Source organism: Erinaceus europaeus, chromosome 10 (assembly GCF_950295315.1).
Source record: "Erinaceus europaeus chromosome 10, mEriEur2.1, whole genome shotgun sequence".
In the NCBI taxonomy this organism is placed as follows: Eukaryota; Metazoa; Chordata; class Mammalia; order Eulipotyphla; family Erinaceidae; genus Erinaceus; species Erinaceus europaeus.
Genome location: NC_080171.1, coordinates 70,207,140 through 70,229,818, shown reverse-complemented (window position 1 = coordinate 70,229,818; position 22,679 = coordinate 70,207,140). Strand labels below are relative to the sequence as shown.

Sequence of the window (22,679 nt, the reverse complement as noted above, 5' to 3'; positions counted from 1 at the left end):
AAAAAGTTAATAATTTTACCAACATCACAAATTATTCAATTTTTTAACCCCTTTTTAAAAAAAATGTGTGAAACACTGTATTTTTCATCAATAAAATCTGTATATAAATCTGTATATATTATAAAAATATAAATATATAAAATCTGTATATATTATATATCTGGATATATTTCTGGGCTTTTTATCACTTTTCACTGCTGTATCTAACTCGGGCTCAGTAGACTTCAGTTGTTTTTTGTTTGTTTTGAGTACCACTTAGCTCTGGCCATAGATAGAATAAGAACAACTGAACCTAGAATTTTTCACATGAAAGTCCTCTGCTTAGCCATTGTACTATTTCCCTAGTCAGTACAAGTTCTGAGTACTCTATTTCTTTCTTTTCTTTTTCTATTTTTGCCTCCAGGGTTATTGCTGGGGCTTGGTGCCTGCACTATGAATCCACTGCTCCTGGAGGCTATTTTTTCCATTTTGTTGCCCTTGTAGTTGTTATTGTTGTCATAGTTGTTGGATAGGACAGAGAGAAACTGAGAGAAGAGGGGAAGACAGAGAGGAGGAAAGACAGACATCTGCAGACCTGCCTCACCGCTTGTGAAGCTACACCCTGCAGGTGGGGAGCTGGGGGCTCAAACTGGGATCCTTACGCCGGTCCTTGCTTTACGCCATGTGCGCTTAACCCACTGTGCAACTGCCCAGCCCCCAGTACACTATTTCTTATAAATGATAAAACATAGAGTGGTACAATGTTCTTTTTAGAAACAATTTCTTAGCTGCTATTGCAATCTTTTATTCACTTAAAGGAATTTTTAAAAATCACTTATGAATTTACTGGCTAGAGGTAGAGAAATTGAGAGGAAAGGAGAATAGGGCAAGAAAGAGAGATTGGTCTGGGAGGTGGCACAGTGGATAAGGCACTGGACTCTCAAGCATGAGATCCTGAGTTCAATTCCCAGCAGCATATGTACCAGAGTGATGTCTAGTGTTCTCTCTCTTCTTCCTCCTATCCCTCTCATAAATAAATAAATATTTTAAAAGACAGAGAGAGATGCCAGAAGTACTGCTTCACCACTCATGAAGCATCCTCCTTGCAGATGGGGAATGGGAACTTGAACCCAGGTCACTGCTCACTGTAATGTGTGTGCTCAATGGGGTGTGCCACCACTTGGCCCCTTTATTACAAGATGTTAAAGGTAACATGCCTCGACCTAGCAAGATATCCTACCTTGGCATCCAGCTTGGCCAGGTGTTGTAAAACCCAGATGCGATGGGACCAGGCATTGTAGTTGCTTGGGTACCTCCCTGCTGCTTCACCACAGACCTCCATTTCTTCTCTTATTAATTGCTGTGTTCTTTCTACAGGAACAGATCTCAAGTTTCCTTTGGTCACAAAGGAAGGCATGGAGGTTTCCTGAATTAGCTGTTGTAGCACCCATCGCCTGTTAAAAAGTAGCATGTGGGGGAAAAAGTGAGGGTGTAACATGAACCAAAAAAGTAATCAGTTTTCCTAGTTCTATGTTTAACTTTCCTTGAAACTTTCACAAATGTTGCAAACTAGTGTCTGCCCAAAACCTCGTAGTTTTTTTTTGTTGTTGTTTGTTTTTTGCTGTTGTTGAGCAGGGGACTTAACCCTGACTTTTTTGTTCAGATAGACAGAGGGAGGAGCCTCTCCCAGAGCCATGGGACCTCCCATATGGCACTGGGGCCACACACCTGGCAAGGCATATGCCCTATCCACTAGAACTACCTCTCTGGTCCCACCATTGTTTTAAACTACAATTAAAATTAGCAGTATGATGGGAGGGAGGAGGCAAGGACAAATTGGAAAAGAAACATTAAAAAAAAAAAACCAACAAAAAAACCTCAAAATTTGTCCCTCAAAAGTGCAAAAGCTTCCATTAGATTAAAAAATAACAACTATAAAACTTTGATCAGGAAACATGAAAAGCAACTGACCTGTGCATTTGTGTGCATGTGTGGTGGTGGGATACTACTGAGTGGCTGGTAATTACTAGAACAGTCATGATTTACGTCTTTGATTACATGTGCATGCCTCACTCTACATCTATCTGTAAACAAGAGATTGCATCATGATAGTTTTCGTGAGGCAGAATTTCACTATTACAGCATAGAATCTGGAAGGAAGCAAATAAAATACAACTAATTACAAAAAAAATCAAAGTAGTTTTAACATGTCTGATCACATTGAAGCCTTTGATTCCTAACAAATATTTTACAAGGGGACTTTTAAAAACATTGCTTATTTTATTTTTTAGTTGTTTTTAATTTGTTGCCACCAGGGTTATCCCTGGGGCTCAGTACCTGTACTACAAAGACACTGCTACCAACAGCCATTCCGTACTTTCTTTTTTTGATCAGATTGGACAGAGAGAGAAACTGAGAAGGAAGCAGAGGTGGGGAGGGGAGGGGAGAGAAGAGAGATACCTGCAGACCTGCTTTACTGCTAGTGAAACTTCACCCCTGTAGCTGGGAAGTGCAGACTCAAACTCAGTTTTTTGCACAAGGTAACTCAACTGGATGCACTACCTACTGCCTGGCCTCCTTTAAGAGGACATTTTAAAAAATAATTATTTTTTAGTACTGGATAGAGAGAAGCTGAAAAGGGAGATACAGAGGAAGAGAGGCAGAGAGATACCTGCAGCCCTTCTGCAGCACTCACGAAGCTTTCCCTCTACAGGTGGGGATCAGGGGCTTGAACCTGGGTCCCTGCTCACTGTGATAGGTACACCTAACCAGGTATGCTACTAGCTGGCTCCTACGGGGACTTTCTTTTCCTTTTTCTTTCTTCCTTCCTTTCTTTTTTAAAATATTTATTTATTCCCTTTTGTTGCCCTTGTTGTCTTATTATTGTTGTTGTTATTGATGTTTTTGTTGTTAGATAGGACAGAGAGAAATGGAGAGAGGAGGGGAAGACAGAGAGGGGAAGAGAAAGATAGACACTTGCAGACCTGCTTCACCACTTGTGAAGCAACTCCCCTGCAGGTGGCGAGCCGGGGGCTCGAACCTGGATCCTTACGTGGCTCCTTGGTGGTGCTTAACCCGCTACACTACTGCCAGATTCCCTTTTTCTTTCTTTTTTAAAGACTAAACCCAAGGCACAGGAAATGGAATAAGAAAAAAAACATTTTATCAGGCTTAATCGACAGTTAAGTTTCTTCTGTTTTTTGAAACTTAGCAACAAAAGCTTGTTTTGTTATATTCTAGATAATTGATGAGACACATATCTATTAATTTTTTTCTCTTGCTACCACACAGTCATAAAAAAAAAAAAGGTTTGAAAGCAGCTGATCTGAAAGCCCTGAGATAACCCTTGAACTGACTTTAAGATTGTAAAAATGCTAAGGATATAAGGAAAATATAAGTGACTTGCTACAGATTTCTGCAGAGAATCTTCCCATTAACTCCCAACTAGTAAGCCCATTATCACCCTGGTTTAGTCAACAGAGCTGATATACAGGGTGCAAATGGAGGATGCTCCCTTATAACCAGGATTTTCAAGAGTTCTTATGTGCACTTTGGCTGTCACAAGCCTTAAACCTGAAAATATTCTTAGTCTCTATCATCTTAACATTAGCTCAGCTTATACATCATTGATTTCAGTTGCCCTCATTTTTCTTATTTATTTTAGAAACACAACCATCACCAGCACCGCCACCATTTTTTACAGAGAGCACACCTGACCTAACATGCTGCAGAACTCAAACTGCTCACTATGGATGAGTATCAACTTGAATGCAATTGGCACGACTGACTCAAACAGTGAATAATGATGGTTAAACTGTGTCAAGTACTGAATATGTACCAGAAACTGGTTGTGCTTATATATTTCACTTCATGAGAACTCAATAATTAACTGTGAAAAAGATGCAGTTATTGTCCCCACAACTCAAAAGAGGACACCTGACTTAAACAAGCTAAATAGGTTTTAAAGGCCATATAGGAGGTATCATTTTAGACTTAAATCTAGGTAACCTGAATTCATATTCTGAACTAATATATGACCTGTTTTATAGACTTTTCCAACAGTCATTTTATGAATCCCACTATGAAGGCGATGGTTTGAATTAATCAGACCTGTGAATCCATGTTTCTGGACTCTTAGGGAACTTAGTTAAGGCCAGTTTTCCCAAATGTAAGTCCTTAATTGGATTTAAAGTGCCAGAAAGGATCAGTTCTTTTCTGAAAAAGAAAAAAAGAATCGTTATTTCATCTTCCTAGTCAAACATACTGCATAGTTACTGATATAACCTAATTGTGAAACGAATTAAAGGTAAAACACCTTATGCCACACACCAAGAATTGAACAAGCAGAAACAGAAGTGTTTAAATTGACAGCATGTAGACTTCCTTCTTAGGGAGAGGAGAAAAGAGTTTCCTGGCTTGCCTTACTTCCAAAAAAGGCCTGACCTGACATCATTATCTGTAGGGACAGATTCAATACTAGTCAAGAATTGCTCTAGCTTCCTAAGTAGGACTTGATATGATCTCATTCATTAACAAAAGTCACATATAACAATGAATGCAGTTATGACTGAAACACAAGGCAAAAAAAACCCAAATCATTCAATCATCATCCTAAATAAAATCAGAAGTGCTTTCGTTAAATTTCCCCTTCTGCCTTTTCTCATATGCACATATATATTTATAATTAATAAGCTAATTAATTTTTTAGACAGGAACAAAAGGGCAAAGAGGGAGAAAGGCAAAGAAATTACAGCACTAAAGCTCCTTCCATGTCATGGGGCCAGGTTCAAACCTGCATCATATATATGACAAAGTAGTGCACTACCCAAGTGAGCTGTTTTGTTGGTCTATACACATATTTTTTAAAAAGATATTTATTTATTCCTTTCTGTTGTCCTTGTTGTTTTACTGTTGTAGTTATTGTTGTTATTGATGTTGCTGTTGTTGGATAGGATAAAGAGAAATGGAGAGAGGAGGGGAAGACAGAGAGGGAGAAAGACAGATACTTGCAGACCTGCTTCACCACTTGCGAAGTGACTCCCCTACAATGTGGGGAGCTGGGGGCTCAAAGCGGAATCCTTACGCTGGTCCTTGTGCTTTGAGCCACCTGAACTTAACCCACTGTGCTACAGCCCAACTCTCTATACATATATTCTAACATATAACTTAATATTGTTTTTAGCTTACTAATTACCCCATGGTACTATATAATTTTAAAAACAAACATTCTAAATAGTGAAATAGTTTTATTCAGCAGCTTTGCTATAATTTGATGATGTTTCAAGAGATTTATATGTATTATTTAAATTCCCACAATCTGTATTATGTTGAACCATTTGAAATTCATTATATTATGCAAGTTTTATACAGACTTGCAAAAAAAAAAAAAAGAACAGAGAGGGGCCATGCGGTGGTGTACCTGGTTAAGCACACATAGTAAGAAGCACAAGGACCTGTGCTAGGATCCTGGTTCAAGCCCATGGCTCCCCACCTGCAGGAAGGTCACCTCAGAAATGGTGAAGCAGATCTACAGATATCTGTCTCTCTCTCCCCCCGGCTCAATCTTCTCCTCCCCTCTCAATTTCTCTCTGTCCTATCCAATGGAAAAAAAAAAATGTCCACCAGGAGCGGTGAATTCATAGTGCAGCCACAGAGTCCCAGAGATAACCTTGGAGGAAAAAAAAAAACACATAACAAGTTGTCTTAAATTCTGAGAATCACAGTGGTTCTGGATGGACACTGGGGGGAATACAGAAGTGGTCAGGAACATTGGTGGTGTTTGTGGTGAATTGGTGACACATATCAACAGATAGTTATGAAACTTAAATCCTGAAATCTTGTCATTCTGTGAACCAATTTTAAATCAATGAAAGAAAAACAGATATACAGTCTTACAGAGCTGGAGAGTTAATCCTATGGGGAGGGTACCTGCCTTGCCATTTGCATGGCTCAGATTTGAGTCCTGGCATATGGGAGGTATCATGGCTCCTGGGAGACTCCAGTGCTGTGGTTTCTCTCTCCTCCCTGTCTGAGTGATAAATGGCCTGAGTGGTAAAACTATGCTGTGGGCCTCAGCTTTGCATGAACAAACAAAAACAAAACCAACTTCACAAAATAAAGCTTTATGTTTAGAATAGTTTCAAATCTACAGAAAAGCTGAAAGGGCGATACAGAGAATTCTTGGGTTTTCTGTACTCAGCTTCCATTACTGACATCTTACATTTGTATGGTGCATTTATTATTGATACAACCGGTATTAATAGATTATTATTACTGGAAGCCTACACTTCATTCTGGATTTGTTTATGTAGAAGCTATTCATAATGATAAGTCTATTCCCTAGCCAGTGTGGTGATTTCCATTAGTGAAAATCTAGAGGCTAGGAGATAGCAGCTTACTTGGTATAGGTTTACCATGTTTAAGGAACTGAGTTTGAGCATCAGCGTCATGTAGAAGCACCATGGACAGCACCAGAGGGATTTCCATGAATGGTTGAGTGGTGTTAAGATATTTCTTCTCCCTTTCTCCACTCTTAAGAGTCTACCTCCACCCCAACCCCCGACCTCTAAAATAAAGGATAAGTTGCTCAGTGGTACTATTGCACATGTGTCAAGACCCAGGGTTCATTACCTCATACTGCATTAAAAAAGGGGGGGGGGGGTTGGTGGAGGTGGGCGGTGGTGCGACAGGTTAAATGCACATAGTACAAAGTGTAAAGACCCATGCAAGGATTTGAGCTCCCGGTGGCCCCCACTCCCCTGCCTGGCCTGCAGCAGGGTTGCTTTACAAGCCATGAAGCAGGTTTGCAAGTGTCTATCTTGCTCTCTCCCTCTCTCAATTTCTCTCTGTCTTACCTTTGAGGCAAAACACAGAACAACAACAACAAGGGGGAAAATAAATAAAGAAAAAGAAACTATATACTCTAAAATCAAGTAAAACTTTAAAGTCTCTATCTCATTCATTCTATACTTTTTTCTTTATTCTATCTACCCCATTAAGCACCCAGAAACCTAAAATGCCTCGTAAAAGTCACCTGAATAAAAAAATATTGGTCATAAATACATTAAATAGGTACCACTAAACATGAACTCAAAACTTTGCTTAAACAAAAAAACTAAATGTTGTTTAAATAATACTTAGAGATAGTTGTAATCTAGTCATTGCATTAGCTTATAGGAAAATTTAAACTGTTTACAATGTTCAAAAGGACTTAACTTTCATTTATCTATAATTCATATTCTTTTTTGTCTCTAAGAGAATTTGTGCTGGTTTAAGCGATCCCTATTTTGTTCTTCTACCAGGATTATCACTAGAGCTCTGTACCTGCACAATCCTACTCTTCCAGAGGATTTTATTATTATTTTAAAGGTAGAAGGTGAGAGGCAGAGCGAAAAGACACCATAGCACCTCTCCATCTTTTGTGAAGCTTTCTCTGTACAGGTGCTCCTATGTGGCTGACAGGGCCTCAAACCTAGGTCCTTGTGCATGATATACTCTACCAGGTGAGTTACCTCCTTGCTTCCAACTATAAATTTTAGAAAGAATATATGTTGTTCAACTGAAAACATCAATAAATATGGATTTGATCTAAACTTTTTTAATGTCTCTATAAAGTGGTGTTTAGAATGGCTACAATAAGAAAAAAAAAACAAAAAACATAAGATATCAATAAATCCCCTCTACAAAAATGCCAGAGATTTAAAGTGATCTGTGCACTAAAGCCCACTTGTAAAGTGAAGTTAAGTGCTTTTGGCTTGAGTTATCATGATATACACTGTTTTTCCTGAATATTTTATTTATTTATTTAAAAAAAGATTTTATTTATTAATGAGAAAGACATTAAGAGAGAGAGAAAGAACCAGACATTACTCTGGCACATGTGACGCCAGGGACTGAACTCAGGACCTCACACTTATGGGTCCAATGCTTCCCCCACTGTGCCACCTCCCAGACCACTATTTATTTATTTGTTTATTTATTTATTTATGAGAAAGATAGGAAGAGAGAGAGAAAGAGCCAGATATCACTTTGGTACATGTGCTGCTGGGGATTGAACTCAGGACCTCCTGCTTGAGAGTCCAATGCTTTATCCACTGCTCCACCTCATCATATACACTGCAGTACTTCTCAAATATACCAAACCAATCCCATACATGCCAATTATGTTGCTTTCCCCTAAAGTAAAGGAAATTAAGAGCATATATAAATGGTATACATCACTTACCATGGCAATTTATTGTATGTACAAGAAGTTTATGAAGAACAGACAAACAGAAAAAAAAGAAAGGACGAAGTGTATGCTAGAACTCTCATGAAGATGTTATAAAGAGTGGATAGAAAAGGTGCCAGGTGGTGCTGTGCACAAGGGCTCAGGTTTAAACACCCAGTCCCCACCTGCAGGGGAACCTCTGCAATGCTATAGGTGTCTTTCTCTCTCCCTATCTCCCTTTCCCTCACAATTTGTTTCTATCCAATAAATTAAAAAAAAAAAAAAATATATATATATATATAAAATATGGACAAAAAGAAATAAATGGTTCATATTTTATTTTTAAAAAATAACTTACAATTCATGGGACTTACATGTCTTTAAAATTTTGGGCAATTTCATCACTGATAAGAATGACATACCTCACATTCCATGCAGTGGTAAAATCTGGGTTTAGAAGCAGCAAGGTGCATGTGACATCTATCAATTCTAAAATAAAAAAAAGTCATGTTAAAAACAAAAAATACTATCCTTTAAAGCCTGATCTCTCTTAAATTCATATACATAGTAAGACTCAGAGTGTACTAACAGTAAGTATATATATATATATGAAAGCGTGTGCATATATAAATATGTATGTATATCAAACAATGTACTAAATATATTTCATGTTAAAACTTTAATATAGACATCCAGTTCTCAACTGTCAGGGACAGAAATGATTATCCTCAAGATTTCCTTCTACTTATTGTAAACAGTTTTTTTTTATTGATTTAATAATGATAGAAAAGATTTTCTGAATAAGAGGGGTACAATTCCCACCACCAGAGTTCTGTACCCCATCCTTTCCCTTGGAAGATTTCCTATTCTTTATCCCTGTGGGAGTATGGACCCAGGGTCATTATGGGGTACAGAAGGTGGAAGGTCTGGCTTCTGTAATTGCTTCTCTGCTGGACATGGGCGTTGTCAGGTCGATTCATACTCCCAGCCTGTTCCTGTCTTTCCCTAGTAAAGCAGGGCTCTGGGGAGGTGAGGTCCCAGGACACATTGGTGAGGTTGCCTACCCAGGGATGTTAGTTTGACATCATGGTAGCAACTGCAACTAGGTGGCTAAAAAAGCATTAAGATATAAAGCAGAACAAACTGTTTAATAATCAGGAACCTAAAGGTATGAATTAGCAGATGAAATTTGGGACCTTCATGTTGGAAGAAGCTAGGAAGTCTATTTTAGGTATATTCCAAGGGGCCCATAACTTACTAACTTTTGCGTGAGCTCAATAGCTAACATGAAGGTGGAATAAAGGTACTGTCTGGGAAGATGGTGTCAGTGTTGACCTAGGACTAGAAAGTTGGATCAGGGAAGAGAGTAGCTCCCAAATATGGGAAAAGTATATAAATACCGTTAACTCTAAACTCCACTGATCTGATCTGGGGTCCATATTCAGCACAGGAGCCTGTGTAACCTCTGCATACCTATAGGTCTCAGCTCACATCCCATGGTCCTAGCTAGTAACATTCTAGGTTGTACTCATTTCAGAACAAGTCTTCCTCAAGTGGCAGAATATATTTACAGACTCCCTTGGGAAAGTGGGGCAGTTCCTACCATTGTTGTTCCACATTGAGGGCAAGGTCGTATAGGAGCCCACAGAGGATTCATGATGCTGTTCCTGATGGAGATGACCAGTGATGGTTGAGAGAGGGATCTGTTAGAGGTCTAGGCCCATCATGTCTGAGGGAATCCCAGGATTCCCTGACTAGGTCCCTGGATGATGGGGTGGCCTGGTAGTGACCAAAAGAGTCATCATTAAAGTGTCCCGGTCTCTTGCCCTTATCCAGCTTTTGTAGTACTTACTTTATCTGACATGGCTGGAGTTAGAGTGATAGAGGGAAGTGAAATAGGAAGTGTGTAAAGAGGGTATCTAGGTCTAAGTAGAAACTATCTGATTAAGTACTTTATGTTGGTTTTTATAGGTCTTTCTACTGGCTTGCTGCACTTATTGGGTCACTGCAAACTATGGTGCACTTTTACTTTAAAGTATATTTTAAAAATTGAATCTGAAAAACCAGAAGGAGGAGGAATACCAGATAATCTTTCTCAGGAGGAACTTATTAGACAAAATCAAGGGATAATTCAGGGGGAAACATTAATGTATTCTGAACAGCTCTAAGAACACAAAAGGGGGAAGGCAGAAGGACAGTAAAAGGAGACTAGAGTCCTAGTACTCTAAGATGAAGGGTGACAATTTGATGATGGATGACAAGGTTCTGATACCGATTTTGGGGAGATACGAAAATGTTCCCGTGACAAGTCATGTAAACCAACATTTCCTCAACAAAGTTCTGTTAAAAAAAAGACAACACTGCAACAACTTTACAGTATGCCTATAATCAAACTGTCATTTCAATTTATTCATAGTTTAGTACTAACTTATTAATTAAAAGAAATGCAATATATATATTCACTGAATAACTGAATTCCACTGTCATTCCATCAAGTAATTATATGCAAATTTAAAAAACACACAATCCAATTTAACAGTTTATATTTCCTTACAAAGATCATCTTCTCTTACATTTCTTTCTTTTACATAGCCATTGTAATAAGAGATGTATTTTGTTCCTTTTCGCTCAGTATTATTTTATATTCATTTTCTTATGTTGCTATGCATTTTTTACAACTATAACAACCTCTAAGCTTAATATTATTATTTATTTTTGTTTAGGCTGTTTTCTGCTTATTTTTACTATTACAGATAATAAATATTACTATGATTTTCTTTTTTTAAATTCTTTTGCATTTAAAAAATTTTATTTATTTTACTTTAATTGAAAGAATAGATATAGAGAAAGAGAAAGGAAGAGACCAGAACACTGCTCAGTTCTGGCTTATGGTGGTACTGGGGATTGAACCTAGGATGGAAGAGCTTCAGGCTTGAAAGGCTTTTGCAGAACCATTATGCTGGCCCCCCAGCCCTGAATTTTGTTTTGTGTGTGTGTGAAATTGTGCCCTACGTATGGTCTTTCTTCTCAGCAACTAGACACTGAAAAGATAAGGAATATACAGGACATGTCCTTAGCAACTATGAATATTTTTAAAAATTACATGTATTAATATTTTTGTAGGATGTATTTCCAAGAGTAGAAGTACTATACTAAACAACAGAAATATTAGATTAGCTCTCAAATTGTCTTCCAATGGACAGAATCTTTTAATTCTGTTAGGAAAAACACAAGTTTATATGTCCCTATAACTCTGAACTATATAATTGCATTCTTAAAACACAACAAATAAATTATTTTGTTTTAATTTGTAATTTGAGTATACATTTTTCATTTATGTTTACTACTTTCTACTTTATCTTATTTTGTTATTTATCTATCATAGTATTGACATAATTCCTATATATCTTAATATGTCCTGTATTATGTCCATATATCTAATAGAATAAGATCAGCAATAGGTATGGTGATTTCATTTTACTAAAACTGAAAAGAGAATTGCAAGACTAAAATCATCAACCTGGAGTGAGGTGGTGTCACCTCTATCGGGTCATGTGCAAGTGTTACCATGTACAAGGACCTGGGTTCAAGCCTCCTGTCTCACCTGCAGGGGGGTGAAGCAGGCCTGCAGGTATCTCTCCCTGTCACTCTTTCCCTCTTTATACACCTCCAAATTTCTCTGTACTGTCAAATAAAATAAAGTTTAGACATTAAAAAAATAAGTTAAATGATCAAGAATGACCATAATACTGTCAAATGTTAAGTACATTAAAAAAATAGTTGTTGGGAGTCGGGTGGTAGCACAGCGGGTTAAACACAGGTGGTGCAAAGCACAAGGAAAGGCGTAAGGATCCCGGTTTGAGCCCATGGCTCCCCACCTGCAGGAGAGTCCTTCACAAGTGCTGAAGCAAGTCTGCAGGTGTCTATCTTTCTCTCCCCCTCTCCGTCTTCCCCATCTCTCTCGATTTCTCTCTGTCCTATCCAACAACAATGACATCAGTAACAACAACAATAGTAACTACAACAATAAAACAACAAGGGCAACAAAAGGGAATAAATAAATATTTTTTTAAAATAATTGTTATACTTAGCATTATTGTGTTCCAAAGTATTAAGTATTTTGTTTACACCCCTTCAATGAATTTTTACAATCATGGTCCAAGATATTCCTATTTCACTTTAAAGATAGAAAAACTTAAGGGGGGGGGGGAGTTGGGCGGTAGCGTAGCAGGTTAAGAGCACGTGGCCCGAAGCACAAGGACCAGCATAAGGATCCTGGTTCTAGTCCCTGGCTCCCCACCTACAGGGGAGTCGCTTCACAGGTGGTGAAGCAGGTCTGCAGGTGTCTATCTTTCTCTCCTCCTCTCTGTCTTCCCCTCCTCTCTCCATTTCTCTCTGTCCTATCTAATAAGGATGACATCAACAACAACAACAACAACTACAACAATAAAAAAAAAAGGGAAACAAGGGAAAATAAATAAATACAAAAAAATTAAAAGAACTCATGGGGAGACTGCATAATAGTTATGCAAACAGATTCTTTTTTTTAAATATTTATTTTATTTATTTATTCCCTTTTGTTGCCCTTGGTGTTTTATTGTTGTAGTTATTATTGTTGTTGTCGTTGTTGGATAGGACAGAGAGAAATGGAGAGAGGAGGGGAAGACAGAGAGGAGGAGAGAAAGATAGACACCTGCAGACCTGCTTCACCGCCTGTGAAGCGACTCCCCTGCAGGTGGGGAGCCGGGGTTCGAACCGGGATCCTTATGCCGGTCCTTGTGCTTTGCGCCACCTGCGCTTAACCCAATGCGCTACAGCCCGACTCCCGCAAACAGATTCTTATGCATGAAGCTCCAGGTTTCAGGTTTAAATTCTGCATCACTATAAGACAGAGTTAAGCAGTGCTCTGGTAGAAAGAGAGAAAGAAGAAAAAGAAGGAAGGAAGGAAGGAAGGAAGGAAGGAAGGAAGGAAGGAAGGAAGGAAGGAAGGAAGGGAGGGAAACTGTCATCTAGAAAGTTTAAGCAATTTTCCTAGTCACTAGATTAGTAGAAAGGTCAGCATCTGATTTTCATTAAAAACTCAATTATACTACAACTGAGATATCTGCTTACATTAAATAACTGGGACATTCTCAGGGTTTAAATATAGAATTTTTAAAAATCTAAAAACATATAAATATATCTTTGTAGTCATTTTAAAATACTCTAACAAACAAGGAAAGTAATCACTATATTCTCAACCATCTTAACACGAGATTAACATGCATTCTAAATCTATGATTTATGAGTATATTAGATAAATAAAAACGAAACGATTAGTGCACATTTTTTTCACTTTTTAAAATTTGAAGTAACACTGGTTGATAAGACTATAGTATATATTTTTTAGAATTGCAATTTTACATCACTTCAAAATTAAGATGTTATACCATACCTACCACCAAAGTAACAATATTCCTCCAAAGTTTACTGAACCTCCTCTACCGTAGCAACCTGTTCCTTGCCCTCAGTTTCCATGGGGAACTTCAGTTCTGCAGTTGAAGTCTGAAGGTTTGTTTTTATTTGACTTGTGTGTTCCCTTACTTTGTTTTTTAAGATACTCATTGTGAGTAAGATCATTCAGTGTTTTCTTTTTATATAATTCATTACCATTACACCTGCCTTACAGAAATTTAGCATTCTTTAGCTTCTACTAAAAAAAAAATCATCTGATAGTTTTTTAATGTGACTTGTTTTTCTCTGTTTTAAATATTTAAATATCTTTATCTCTGACCTATGCCATTTTGAATGTAATGTGTGTTCTGCTGTGCATCTGCCTGGATTTCTTTGATTTTCCTGGATCTGAGTACTTCCTTTTCCAGTTTTAGGGAAAATTAATGGCTACGATTTCTTCAGAAGAATTATGTCTTTGTCTCTTCTTCTGGCACTATTCTGATGCAAATACTGTTTCATGACATTGTTCCAAACCTCTAAAATCTTCATTTGTTTCAGTTCTTTTATTTATTTTTAAATGGCTTTCTCTACCCTATATTTAAACTTCATTCATTTGCTTATGTCTATCTGCTCATCATCTTCTCTAGTGTATTTTAACCCAGCCTTTCTGCTGGTAGCCGCCTCTACTGTTCAGCTACTGTATTCATCAGCTTTAGGATTTATGAGGAGCCATCTTATACTTTCTCTGACTTGGTTAAAGTTTTCTTCTACTGCTTTTCTCATTTCATTGAGTAACTTTAAGCTTTGAAGGCTTCTTTAGGAAGTGTATAAAACTGTTGCGTATGGGGTTCTCTCCACTTTATTGTACTGACCCACTAGTATAAGTATTGTCTTCCCATGTTTGGTGCTTGTGAGGACTTGAGCCAGGGATTATGTGCTTGTGAAGTTCTGGGCAATAACCAGGAGTTCAAGGGTGTAAGTGTTCAGTAGTCTAGGTTACCATGAGTGAAGTTCACATGTGAAAGGAGGCTGGAATTGGTGTATTGCACCAAAGTAAAAGTTTCTGGGGTGGATTGGGGGGGGGGGGGAAGTACAGGTCCAAAAAGGATGACAGAGGACCTAGTGTGGGTTGTATTGTTATGTGGAAAACTGAGAAATGTTATGCATGTACAAACTATTGTATTTACTGTTGAATGTAAAACATTAATCCCCCAATAACAAAATTAAAAAAGAGAAAAAAAGGAGACTGGGACCACATTCTCAGGTGATGAGAGTGCTTACACCCTGGGACTGGTAGAGAACAAGGTCTGGCACTCAAAGGATGGCAATGTAGCACAACAGGCACCTAGGCTCCCCTGCTAGCTGGCTATGCTTTGGGAGACCTTTAGGGTGCTTGCTAGTTGTTATGAGTGCAATTTGTTTAGTGGTAGTCAGGACTGGATTGTAAAGAGGCTGATTTATTTGTTTGCCAGGAATTAAGTGTTTTATTTATTTTTTTTTGCCTCCAGGGTTATTGCTGGGGCTCTAGTGCCTGCCCCATGAATCCACTGCTCCTGGAGACTATTTTTATTCCCTTTTGTACCCTTGTTATTTTACTGTTGTTGTGGTTATATTGTTACTGATGGCATTGTTATTGGATAGGACAGAGAGAAATCAAGAGAGAAGACAGAGAGGGAGAGAGAAAGACAGATACTTGCAGACCTGCTTCACCACTTGTAAAGTGGGGAGCTGGGGGCTCAAACCAGGATCTTTACTTTGGTCCTTGTGCTTCACGCCATGTGTGCTTAACCCACTGCACTACCACCCTATCCCCAGGAATTAAGTGTCTTAGTCCCCAGCTAAATCTGCAGCTAGTTCATCAATGAATCTGCCCTTAAGGACTTTACTACGGAAACTGAATTCCAATAGGGAGTTTACCAACATTGTTCTCAATAAGATTGGACAGGTCATCAAGAATGCAGTTAAACGTAGCTTATGGGGAGTCGGGTGGTAGCACAGTGGGTTAAGCGCAGGTAGCTCAAAGTGCAAGGATCCTGGTTTGAGCCCCCTGCTCCCCACCTGCAGAAGAGTTGCTTCACAAGCGGTGAAGCAGGTCTGCAGGTATCTATCTTTCTCTCCCCCTCTCTGTCTTCTCTTCCTTTCTCCATTCTCTCTGTCCTAACAACGACAAAAACAGTAACTACAACAAGGGCAACAAAAGGAAATAAATACTAAAAAAAAAAAAAAAGAGTAGCTTACGGTATATAGTTTGTCTCTCACTGCAATGTTGTAACAATATTATGACAACTGGGATGCCAGGAATTTGACATAACATACTCTTCCAGTACCTGGATTAAAAATGTGCACCTGAGAGATCTCCCTGCTTGCAATGTGTTTTTTCTTTCTTGAGGGAGGGTGTCTGTATCCCAAGCCTGCATGCTAGCCTTTTGCCCTTTGCTGTAGAGGCCTGCTTATCTAGATGCCTGCCTGGCTTCTTTGCAGACTATTCCACGTACTGGTGTATCTATGCTATTACTGCAGAAAAGAGGCAAACACAGATACACCATACTGAACTCAGCTCTCAGTAACACATTTGATCTCTGTTTTCCAAATAAATATAGTAAGTTTATAAAAAGTAATCTAATTAAGCTTTTACTTTGTCTTTTACTTTATGTGGATTTAGGCAACAAATTATTAATTTACCATAGAAATACATGTAGTCTTCTATAATATTCACTTAATCCTAAAAACACTACGGTAGAAACGTTAAGATGGGGCAATAGAACTGATAGTCTAGGGGGTTTCCGGAAGATGGCGGACTGAGAAGCTGCTAGTGGCTTGAGCTCTGATCACATCTTCTGGAAATGGTAGGATTTTCTGCCTTTAGTAGGCCAGTCAATAAGGGGTCCTAACGGTGACACCATGGAGGTGACTATAACTTAATTTGGGTTAAGAATTAGAGTAGAGGTGGCGCAGACTAGCGGGCGGGCTGCTCCAGACTTCCCAGGCGGCGGCAGGCAAGGCGGGTGTGCCAGCACAGTCCTTGGCCCGGGAAGGAGGCTCCTCCGCCGGTTGCAGAGCGCTGCTGGGTGGCCGGCAGAGGACCGGGAGGGAGCACTGTAGCCTGGGGGCTTTCTCTTGGGAATCTCCAGGGACCACCGTGACCCTGAGGGCGTTTCCGAGGACATCCTTGAGTACAGCTCTCATTGGATCAAAAGGACTTGGAGATAGTTTTCACTTTTGAGAAATCCTTTAAAAAAGCTTGGGGGGGGGGGTTTTCCTGGAAGATGGTGGACTGAGAAGCTGCTAGTGGCTGAGCTCTGACCACATCTCCTGGAAACGGTAGGATTTTCTGCCTTTAGCAGGCCAGCCAATAAGGGGTCCTAGTGGTGACACCAAGGAGGTGACTATAACTTAATTTGGGTTAAGAATTAGAGTAGGGAAAAAAGGGGGAAAATTTTTTTTTCTTCCTTTTAATTTTTAAGCATACATCCTTCCCGGCCCCCCCACCCCACCCCCCATATCCAGTCCCTGGGGACCAGTTCATAGCAGGGGAGGGGAGCTCCTTTTCTTTACCAAAATCCTGCCCCACCAGGGAGTATCATTAATTCTAAGTCTATACCCTTCTGAAACCTCTGGCCTTTTTTCTTTCTAAGTAGCCAAGCCCCCCACCTCACCCCGCATAGCTAATTAAATAATTAAAAATAAATACAAAAAAAAACCCTTTCCTTTCACTGCCCTTTTATGACTGTTCTTTTTCTTATCTTTTTCCTCTCTCTCTCTTTCTTTTTTTTTTCTTTTTCTCATTCTAGTCATCACTTCTTCCTTAATCCTACAGCTTCCAAAGTCACAGCCCCCAGCCCCCACACCACAGTGTGCTTTTTTGAATTCACTGATACACATTTGGGAATTTTCTTTCACTGCTCTTTAATTACAGCTCTTTTTCTTATCTTTTCCCTTTCTCTCTCTCATCTCTCTCTCTTTTTTTTAATCTTGTCATACACTTCTTCCTTCTTCTTTGCCTTTCTGAATTTGTGAATTATTTTGGGGAAGAAATCTGACTCAGGGAGTCGGGCTGTAGTGCAGCGGGTTAAGCACAGGTGGCGCAAAGCACAAGGACCGGCATAAGGATCCCGGTTCGAACCCCGGCTCCCCACCTGCAGGGGAGTCACTTCACAGGTGGTGAAACAGGTCTGCAGGTGTCTGTCTTTCTCTCCTCCTCTCTGTCTTCCCATCCTCTCTCCATTTCTCTCTGTCCTATCCAACAACGACAACAACAATAATAACTACAACAATAGAACAACAAGGGCAACAAAAGGGAATAAATAAAATAAATATTAAAAAAAAACTATAAAAAAAAAAGAAATCTGACTCAGAGTGGACTCTCTATGTGTGTATCTCTGCTCTAGTTCCCTTTCCCCTCTTGTTACCCCTAGAACATACAGTGGATAGTAGATTTGCATAACTGTCTATTCTTGCTATCCTTTCTTTCTTTTCTCTTTCTTCACTGGGATTTGGTTACTATTTTTTCACTTGGAGAAACTGGCTAACTGGTAACGATTAAACTACTTCAATACTTGCTTCAGTTGCTACTGTAATTCCTGAGGTTGGTGAGTGCAATTGTCATAAAGGTATTTAGTACAGTGTTACTTGTACTCAAGACACAACAACTGAGGAACAACAGAGCATAAAAAAAAGGAAACACATAAATCAAAAAAATGGGTAGATCAAAAACAAATAAAACTGCTACTCCAATGAATGAAGAGCCCAGAAGAAACTAAAAATCAGCCAGAAGTAACCATAGATAAGAAAAGTATGTAAGCAATAATAAATCACAGAAATGAAAACAACATTGGAGGAAAGGAATGGCAGTATTAGTTGAGACACCCAAGGAAAATACTGATTATCTTGAGGCAATTAGAGAAATGAAAGCTGAAATAGCCGTAATGAAGAAAGAAGCTGAGGGAAGGGAAAGCAGATTAACAGAAGCAGAAAACAGAATTAGTCAGACAGAGGATGAGTTAGAGAAAACTAAGAAAGAGGTGAAAGAGCTTAAAAAGAGATTGAGAGACACTGAAAACAACAACAGAGACATATGGGATGATCTCAAAAGAAGTAACATTCGAATAATTGGCCTGCCAGAGGAAGAAAGAGAGGAAGGGGAAGCAAACATTCTAGAGGAAATAATAGAAGAAAACGACCCAGACCTGAATAACAGAAAGGACATCAAGATTCAAGAGCCCCAGAGAGTACCAAACAGAATCAACCCAGACCTGAAGACACCAAGACACATCATAGTCACAATGAGAAGAAGTAAGGATAAAGAAAGGATCCTAAAGGCTGCAAGAGAGAAACAAAAAGTCACATACAAGGGAAAACCCATAAGATTATCTGCAGACTTCTCCACTCAAACTCTAAAAGCCAAAAGGGAGTGGCAAGATATCTATCGAACCCTGAATGAAAAAGGGTTTCAACCAAGGATAATATATCCTGATAGACTTTCATTCAAAATAGATGGAGGGATCAAAACCTTCTTCGATAAACAACAGCTAAAGGAGGCAACCATCACCAAGCTGGCCCTGAAAGAGGTTCTAAAAGACCTCTTATAATCAAGAACATCACTATAATACTTGCAATATAATACATTTCTTTTTGAACAATGGCACTACAATACATTAAATCCATAATATCAATAAATGTCAATGGCTTAAACTCACCCATCAAAAGGCACAGGGTGGGGGGATGGATCAGAAAACATAATCCAACCATATGCTGCTTGCAAGAATCCCATCTGTCACAACAAGATAAACACAGACTTAAAGTGAAAGGATGGAAAACTATCATACAGGCTAACGGACCACAAAAAAGGGCAGGAACAGCCATTCTCATCTCAGATACGATAGATTTTAAATTAAATAAAGTAATAAAAGATAGGCAAGGACATTACATAATGATTAGAGGATCAATCAGCCAAGAAGACTTAACAATTATTAACATCTATGCACCCAATGAGGGACCATCTAAATATATTAAGCACCTACTGAAAGAATTTCAAAAATCCATCAATAGTAATACAATAATAGTGGGAGACTTCAATACCCCAATCTCACACTTAGACAGATCAACAAAGCAGAGAACCAACAAAGAAACAAGAGAATTGAATGAAGAGATTGACAGACTAGACCTCTTGGACATTTTCAGACTCCTCCACCCCAAAAAACTGGAATACACCTTCTTTTCAAATCCACATAACACATACTCAAGGATAGACCACATGTTATGCCACAAAGACAGCATCAATAAATTCAAGAGCATTGAAATCATCCCAAGTATCTTCTCAGACCACAGTGGAGTAAAACAAACATTTAATAACAAACAGAAAATTATTAAAAGACACAGAATTTGGAAACTAAACAACATGCTCCTTAAGAACCACTGGGTCAGAGACTCACTCAAGCAGGAAATTCAAATGTTCCTGGAAACTAATAAAAATGAAGACACAACCTATCAAAATATTTAGGACACAGCTAAAGCAGTACTGAGAGGGAACCTTATAGCCATACAATCACATATTAAACACCAAGAAAAAGCTCAAATGAATGACCTTACTGCACAGCTCAAGGACTTAGAGGAAGAGGAACAAAGGAACCCTAGAGCAACCAGAAGGACAGAAATCACTAAAGTTAGAGCAGAAATAAACAACATCGAAAATAAAAGAACCATACAAAAGATCAATGAAGCCAAATGTTGGTTCTTTGAAAGAGTAAACAAAATTGACAAACCCCTAGCCAGACTCACCAAACAAAAAAGAGAGAAGACTCAAATTAATAGAATTGTAAACGATGCAGGAGATATCACAACTGACACCACAGAAATCCAGAGAATTCTGCGAAACTTCTATAAAGAACTATATGCCACCAAGCTAGAGAATCTGGAAGAAATGGAACAATTCCTAGAAACATATGCCCTTCCAAAACTGAACCAAGAAGAACTACAAAATCTAAATGCACCAATTACACACAAAGAAACTGAAACAGTTATTAAGAATCTTCCCAACAACAAAAGTCCTGGACCAGATGGCTTCACAAACAAATTCTACAAAACTTTCAGGAAACAGTACCAATACTTCTTAAGCTTTTCCATAAGATTGAAGAAACAGGAATACTCCCTTCCACCTTCTATGAAGCCAACATCACCCTGATACCAAAAGCTGATAGGGACAGAACAAAAAAGGAAAACTACAGACCAATCTCTCTGATGAACATAGATGCCAAAATATTAAACAAGATCTTGGCCAACCGGATACAGCAACACTTCAAAAAGATTGTTCATCATGACCAAGTGGGATTCATCCCAGGAATGCAAGGCTGATTCAACATCCGTAAGTCAATCAATGTCATTCACCACATCAATAAAAGCAAAGCCAAAAACCACATGATTATCTCAATAGATGCAGAGAAAGCCTTTGACAAAATCCACACCCATTCATGCTCAAAACTCTACAAAAAATAGGAATAGATGGGAAATTCCTCAAGATAGTGCAGTCTATATATAGCAAACCTACAGCCAACATCATACTCAATGGACAGAAGCTGAAAGCATTCCCCCTCAGATCGGGGACTAGACAGGGCTGTCCACTGTCACCGTTACTCTTCAACATAGTATTGGAAGTTTTTGCCATAGCAATCAGGCAAGAGAAAGAAATCAAAGGAATACAGATAGAAGGGAGGAAGTCAAGCTCTCACTATTTGCAGATGATATGATAGTATACATAGAAAGACCTAAGGAATCCAGCAGAAAACTACTGGAAGTTATTAGGCAATATAGCAAGGTATCAGGCTACAAAATCAATGTACAAAATTCAGTGGCATTTCTTTATGCAAACACTAAATCTGAAGAAGACATCCAGAAATCACTCCCATTTACTGTTTCAGCAAAATCAATCAAATACCTAGGAATAAAGTTGACCAAAGAAGTGAAAGACTTGTATGCTGAAAACTATGAGTCGCTACTCAAGGAAATAGAAACTGATACCAAGAAATGGAAAGATATCCCATGCTCATGGATTGGAAGAATAAATATCATCAAAATGAATATTCTCCCCAGAGCCATATACAAATTTAATGCAATACCCAGCAAAGTTCCACAAAGCTTCTTTAAGAGAATAGAACAAACACTACAATCATTTATCTGGAACCTGAAAACACCTAGAATTGCCAAAACAATCTTGAGGAAAAGAAACAGAAATGGAGGCATCACACTCCCAGGCCTTAAACTATATTATAAAGCCATCATCATCAAAACAGCCTGGTACTGGAACAAAAATAGGCACACAGACCAGTGGAACAGAATTGAAAGCCCAGAAATAAGTCCCAAAACCTATGGGCATCTAATGTTTGATAAGGGGGCCCAAAGGATTAAATGGAAAAAGAAGGCTCTCTTTCAACTCCAAATGGATCAAAGACCTAGATGTCAGACCAGAAACAATCAAAATACTTAGAGGAAAACATTGGTAAAACACTTTCCCACATACATCTCAAGGACATCTTTGATGAATCAAACCCAATTGCAAGGAAGACTAAAGCAGAAACAAACCAATGGGACTACATCAAATTGAAAAGCTTCTGCACATCCAAAGAAACTATTAAACAAACAGAGAGACCCCTCACAGAATGGGAGAAGATCTTCACATGCCAGACATCAGACAAGAAACTAATCACCAAAATATATAAAGAGCTCAGCAAACTTAGCAACAAAAAAGCAAATGACCCCATCCAAAAATGGGCAGAGGATATGAACAAAACATTCACCTCAGAGGAGATCCAAAAGGCTAGCAAACATATGAAAAACTGCTCTAGGTCACTGATTGTCAGAGAAATGCAAATTAAGACAACACTAAGATACCACCTCACTCCTGTAAGAATGGCATACATCAAAAAGGACAGCAGCAACAAATGCTGGAGAGGATGTGGGGACAGAGGAACCCTTTTACATTGCTGGTGGGAATGTAAATTGGTACAGCCTCTGTGGAGAGCAGTCTGGAAAACTCTCACAAGGCTAGACATGGACCTTCCATATG

At 38.7% G+C, this 22,679-nt stretch overlaps 1 protein-coding gene across 1 annotated transcript in view; it reads right to left on the bottom strand.

The window, feature by feature from the left end:
• The window catches only part of PTAR1 (protein prenyltransferase alpha subunit repeat containing 1), a 63,288-nt gene that overhangs the window by 17,907 nt on the left and 22,702 nt on the right, over positions 1-22,679 (bottom strand). Inside the window, exons 3-5 of the mRNA XM_060199732.1 lie at positions 8,611-8,677; positions 4,090-4,194; positions 1,220-1,433 (exon numbers count right to left, since the gene is read on the bottom strand). Of these exons, the coding sequence (XP_060055715.1) occupies positions 1,220-1,433; positions 4,090-4,194; positions 8,611-8,677 (386 nt within the window). The remainder of the gene's footprint in view (positions 1-1,219; positions 1,434-4,089; positions 4,195-8,610; positions 8,678-22,679) is intronic.